The sequence below is a fragment of the Electrophorus electricus genome, chromosome 17 (genome assembly GCF_013358815.1).
Source record: "Electrophorus electricus isolate fEleEle1 chromosome 17, fEleEle1.pri, whole genome shotgun sequence".
NCBI lineage: Eukaryota > Metazoa > Chordata > Actinopteri > Gymnotiformes > Gymnotidae > Electrophorus > Electrophorus electricus.
The window spans coordinates 5,691,793-5,697,874 of record NC_049551.1 but is presented as its reverse complement, the minus strand read 5'-3'; the positions used below and the strand labels follow the sequence as shown (position 1 = coordinate 5,697,874).

The 6,082-nt window shown below is 41.8% G+C and overlaps 1 protein-coding gene across 2 annotated transcripts; it reads left to right on the top strand.

Annotated features, from left to right (window-relative positions):
* Positions 1–214: 214 nt before the first annotated feature.
* On the top strand, positions 215–4,658 carry LOC113571552 (myb/SANT-like DNA-binding domain-containing protein 2). Of its 2 annotated transcripts, none has more exons than XM_027000545.2 (4): positions 215–681; positions 1,204–1,459; positions 1,899–1,962; positions 2,212–4,658. In XM_027000545.2, exons 1-4 carry the CDS (start codon positions 238–240, stop codon positions 3,065–3,067), a joined length of 1,620 nt encoding a protein of 539 aa, XP_026856346.2. In that variant the 5' UTR covers positions 215–237; the 3' UTR covers positions 3,068–4,658. The 2 variants fall into 2 exon arrangements, with proteins under 2 accessions (XP_026856346.2, XP_026856345.2); XM_027000544.2 differs by having other exon boundaries at positions 2,191–4,658.
* The last annotated feature ends 1,424 nt before the right edge of the window (positions 4,659–6,082 follow it).

Here is a 6,082-nt window from a genome sequence, read left to right as displayed (position 1 = left end):
AACAACCTTGTCGTATTTACTTTTGTTTGATATCATGTTTTGTTTTGTTGTTGTTTTTTAATACTTTTCAAATTACAGTCATTGTTCGGCAGCTCTGGAAAGTATTTTTTAATAATTTTTTACAGTGTCCTGAAATGAACTCTTGATTTGTAAGCGTGCCGCGCGCCCGGCACGCTAGACGAGGCCGCGCGCGTAAACTCCCTTCCCCCCTCCCCTTAGCAACAGAGCAACAGCAAGATGGCGGCCCCCAGTAACGCGGAGCATTCTCCCGAAATATCGGTGCCGCTGAAGATACCTAAAACCGAGGTCCCGTCTCCAGAATCGGAAGATTTGAGTGACAGCAACCAGTACCACTCTAATTCCTCCACGCCTAACAGATTTTCACCTTTGAACGTGGGCATTTCCATATCGGGGGTCGCAGGCCGAAGTGGAACGGCCTCTGCCTCCTCCAACAGTTTCACCGTGTGCCGGGGCATGTCGTGGACCCCGTCCGAAACCAACGCTCTCATTGCTGTGTGGGGCAACGAAAGGTTAGCCGAGGCGCGGATGCAGCAGCTGGAAGTAGCAGGGACGGTGTTTTCTGGGAAAGCACCCGGGCCGGCCATGTACGAGCGTGTGTCAAGAGCCTTGGCGGAGCTGGGATACGAAAGGACCCCGTCTCAGTGTAGAGAGAGGATGAAGGTAAAGAGCTCGCCAGTGTTACCGCCGACCAGCCTACACCTGGTCGCTTTTCGGGTCAAGACAGCAGCTGTGTTTGGAGATTTGGCCGTCGATCCTGCTAGGCCTGATGGAAAGTCATAATCAAACCATGGGTTAGAGACCCGGTTTAACGTAGCATTTAACGTTTAACTAGCATGCCGTTATCCCCATCGCTGTGGCTGTAATGGAGTGCTGGGTGCTGATTTTAGGTCTCTGTCGCTGTCCCAAACATCAGATATCTAGGCATATAAGGGAATGTGTTCAAATGAAAGACTTGCTACTTTCTTAAGTCATAAATCAGCTCTTCTCAGTGTGTCAGTATTGCTGTTTACTAACAATATTCAGCCATTACCACAGCTAACCCAGTAACGTGATAATAGTGTAGGTGTGTACACTATGTGTGCTATACTGCATTTCTATTAAAGATTAGAATATAGTTTGTGGTTTGTTACCTCGGGATGGCAAAGCTTTGGGAATGCAGAATGTTTTTGTGGTCGACCGCAGACCCTCCGGCGATGCTACAGCCGCGTGAAGGAGCATGGCATCGGGAAGAGGAAGAGCAGCTACTCCATCGAGCAACTGGAGAAGGTGTTCGGCCAGGGCGGCTGGGACTCACAGAGCTGTCAGCCGGTGCTGATCAACAGCAGCGGCCTGTACCAGGAGATGGAGTCGGACGGGAGCACCATGGAAGACTACCCTCAGGAGGACTGGTGCAACCAGGACCTGGCCGCTGCTTTCCAGGAGGGCGAAATAGAGGCTGGTGAGCAAGACCAGCTGTGGTCGCATGCCTAAGAACTACAGGCTGCACTCTCGTTTAGCTGACCCTGTGCAGCTTACCAAATGAAGTGAAAATCAGTGCTGTTCCTGAAGGTGCAAAAACAACTTTCCCTGCCACAAGGTGCACCACATGTACTGTGCTGATTCAATGAATGACATATGACAGTATGACATAAAAAAAATCCTTTATCCTGGGATTCTTTATTTACATGTGTGTGGCAAATGTGTAATTTCTATTTGTATAAATTAGAAATGTCATTCATATAGAGAAAATAATCTTTGAGTCCTTACATTTTATGGCATTCATGTGAGTCCTTAAAGTTTATTAAAATGTCACAGCTTATCAGCATGTTTACATAATTTCATATGAAGTATAAATGTCTCATTTTGATGCACACACCCATGTTCTTTATCTTTCACAGAGGAGATCCAGCTTCCTAAAAACAGAATTTTACAGTTAAGACCAGAGGCTTCAGAGCATACTCAGTAAGTAAAGAGCACATGAAAGTAATGAATAAGGCGCACTCACTCTCTTTCCAAAAACCTTTCCTCCAGCTGTGGCTCACAGTGCATAGTAGTGTTGATGTGATCTGATGGAAAGAGTGCCTTATGGGAAGCAACTCAAGACTTCATCTACGTGCTAATCAGCTTTCCATTTTGTCTTTGCACCTTGTGAGTTTTTATATATTAAATGCTGTTTTGCTTAAAACCCAGCGGTGTTATGAATCCCTGCAGACGACAGGAAGTGATGCAGAATGTGATGCGCATCCTGGAGTCCGTGGAGGTCAAATGGGAGCACTTCCAAACATGGACAGACTTTTCCCGCCTGCATCTCTCCAACAAGCTGGCAATCTTCGGTGTGGGTTACAACACACGCTGGCGCGAGGAGATCCGCTACCACTACGCCGAGATCAGCTCCCAGGTGCCTCTGGGAAAGCGGCTGCGTGAATACTTCAACCCGGAGAAGACCGAAGGCCGTGTCATCATGACCAAGGTGCAGAAGATGAACTGGAAGAATGTTTATTACAAGTTCCTTGACATCACTATTAGCGAAGCGCGCTGTCTGGAGCTCCACATGGAGGTGGACTGGATCGCCATAGCGCAGACCGGCTCCACGGGCTGCGGTGACGGCTCGCAGTACCTCCTTCCAGGCGGCATCCCGAAAACATACGGGTTGTACGCCATTGGCTACGAGGAGGGGGTGGGCTCGAGTGCAGAATGCGGCAGCTCGCCGGCGGGAGTGCAAGAGGCAGAGCGTGTTGAGGACGAGAAGAAGCGAAAGAAAACATCAGCCAAAGTGACCTACTGCTACCTCGGCATAGCGGAGGAGCGGACCCTGCAGCAATGTCTATTCCAGCACTTCCAGAGCTCAGGCAAGCACTGCAGCCGGGCTGAGCCCTCCGCCATCAGCAGGTTCCTGCAGGAGAACTGCTCCACCCAAGCCAAGCACAGCAGCTCCTCACCCCCCCTGCCCATCTACATTAAATTCATAGAGGTCGAGCTAGACTTTCTCTCTGCTGGATCCTTGGTGGAATGTTTAGAAATTGCAATCGGGTATCCCTTAAAGTTCAACAAGAAGGACACCTTGTAACTGCGACTTTTCACTGACTTGGCCTAAAATATGTATTTGACTAAAGTCTGTGTTGCACGACCATATTGAAGCAGTCTAGACATTGCTCAGCTTACAAGCTAGACTTTTCACACAGAAGGAAATAACTGAGTGAATTCTAGAACACTGGCTGAATGCAGTCTGGATTGTTTCAGTGTGGTTTTGGGGGTGCAGGTTGAACGTTTTCAGGAAGTTTGATGTAGTAGGCTTTATCAGGGAGCCGTGGGCCTGTTCAGGTTGGAATGAGAGAGAGGGTGGCATCTAGGAGATGCCCTCTCCATTTTAAAACTGCCTTTATTTTTATCTCTTCTACCAATGCATCAGAGTGTGTTGGGACAAAGGCACTTTTAATTTCCCATAAAACTCTGGGGGAAAATGAATCTAAATGCAAAGTTTATCGCTATAGAAGTCTATATATATATATATATATATATATATTTAAGAATATCGATGTTGTCAAGCATTCCAGCATTTCCAAAAATTGCATTCAAAGGACATTTTCAGTATTTCGATATTTGTTTATATATGTTTTTATTTGTGAATTCACAGTGTCTTTCTGTATGATTGTTTCCAGTTTACAGTATTGTTTACATGTTTGGGAGAGAAAAAAAAAACAATAAATGGGGCACCTTTCACTCATTTGCCATTTATTAATGATGTTGAAGAGAATGTTTTCCTTACATATTTGATCCAAGTTTACTCCCTGCTCTTTTTAGGCTTGCTCTTTTTTTAAGAAACATTTTGATTTATGTTCTTTTTTTTATTATTTGGTTTCGTTCAAATATCGATCTTAAGACTCTAAGTTATACAAAACAAAGTTGCAAAAAGCTTTTAAATTGCATTAACTATTGTATAGACTATGGGAAACCTAATGTGTGGAGGTTTTTTTTTTGTTTGGTTTTTTTTGTATGATACCCAGAAATTAGTATTCATCATGCTACCGCCAGATGGCAGTAGAAACGCGAGTCAATAGCCCCTTGATTCTGAACAAATTGTAGTGAATAATTAACTATTTGTGGCTACCTTCAGAAAGGTGTATTGTGTTAAACCCAAATGGGCTGAACGTCAGTGTTGATAAAAGAGCTATAGAACCTCTATAGTTAACAATTGCATTCTTGTTCTTGTTCATTGCATTTTTCAGTATAATGGGATATATGCATTTTCTGCACACATATGAGATAATATTGAACAAAAGCCTAACAGACAGAAATGAAGGTAGTGCTTTTGTTTCTTTTAACATGTGCCAATAGACATCAATTATTCAAATACAGTCTGCTTTCCCTTTTAAAGGTGCTGTGCAAGGCAGGTCACTGCTCCAGAAAAGGCCCATTACTCTCACAAAGTAGGATATTACAGTTACATCAGTACACTTACACAATAACTAAGCCTTTTTATCTAGTTTGGGTAGACCTTTTTATTGAATAACACCTTAATAGGTTAATTAGACCCTTTCTGCAGGAACCTGTGAACCTTTCTACATAGTTTAAAATGAATGTGAACATACAATTAAGTCCATAATCTAAGACATGTTGTTTATATATATATATTGAAAAATAAAATGTAATAATACATGGACTATTTTTCACTGTAAAGTTTACTGTAAGCATTCAACCATTTATAGTGCAGTATAATAAACAAGAATTAGCATTTCTGCTCTGCTATCCAAGCTCAGAAAATGCTTTATATATTTGTAAGTATGATAAAAATATAATTTTTTAGGTTGTTATAAAAGTCTTTCAGATTTGGCCGTATCATTTCTAAAGCTGTTTATGTTGAGATGATATTGTGACATGGTATCACCTGGACAACTCATGGGTCATGCATATTTGAGCTATAAAAATATGTAAATGTCTTCCTGTTCTGGACCAAACACGTGAGAGAATGACATATGATTGGTGCATTTCATGCTTGCATAAGATACTGTACTGACCATTGCTCCAAAATTATGCCCTACCTTGTAAATTTTATTATATAGGTTTGGAGAAGAATCAGATTGTTAGTTTTTTATAGTAGGGATAAAAATGAGTAGTGTAATAAATTAATGGGGTGAAAATGTATTTACCTTGCACCTGTAATAAACAACATGAAACTAATTTCATTCATATAAATTTTACCTGTCAGGTATTTTCCCTTATAGTATAGAAGCTCTTACTAGTCACAGAATGGTAGAACACTCTTAATCATGCTTAAAGGCACTTTATACTGAAACTATCGCTAGTCTGCTACTCTCCGTTTTCCCATTGTGTTTTTGTGCGCTGCAGACGTGGTAAGTGACCAACATTTCAAACATGAACTGCACCTAACCACACTCGAGTCCTCTGCTAATAGCCAAGTGGTCCAACTGCATCATACTGCATCAACCTCAGCCCTGTTTCTATGGCAACTAGCCAGTCCAGAGAAGGGGATACGAAGAGTTGCCCACTTCTAAGGGCCTGCTTTGTCTTCGGGTGCGGCTGTGTAGCCAGATGCGCTGGTGGACCCCCCACCCAATTGCCTGTTCAGTTTCAGCAGCCTATCCATTCAGGAATTTGAGAGGAAAGACAAAGTAAGTTCTTGTGCTTTAGGTTGCACAGAAAAAGAGCAAAAAGTGTTTGTATAATAATAATAATAATAATAATAATAATACATAGTATTGAAAGATGCTTACAATAGTCAGTAAAAAGACTTATAAGACAGCATGTCCAGTATACATAGCATTTATGTTTGCATGCACTACGCGTAAAGTGTTTTTAGTCTATAATGATTTATTTATTTGTGCTACTTTTCCGTGTATTTAATTTCTTACATTTTAAAATTTTAATTCAGTCAGTCTTCTTTGTTAAAGGTTGTCGGTAAGTATAATACAATTACAAAAACAAAACAAAACAAAACAAACCTACTAAATATAGGAATAAAACGTAAAATAATGTAACATTATTTACAAGAAAAGAAAAACAAGAAAAATGTGTCGCGCACTACTTTTGAAAGCTAAAGGCAAATGTTTGCCTATCTGCTGCG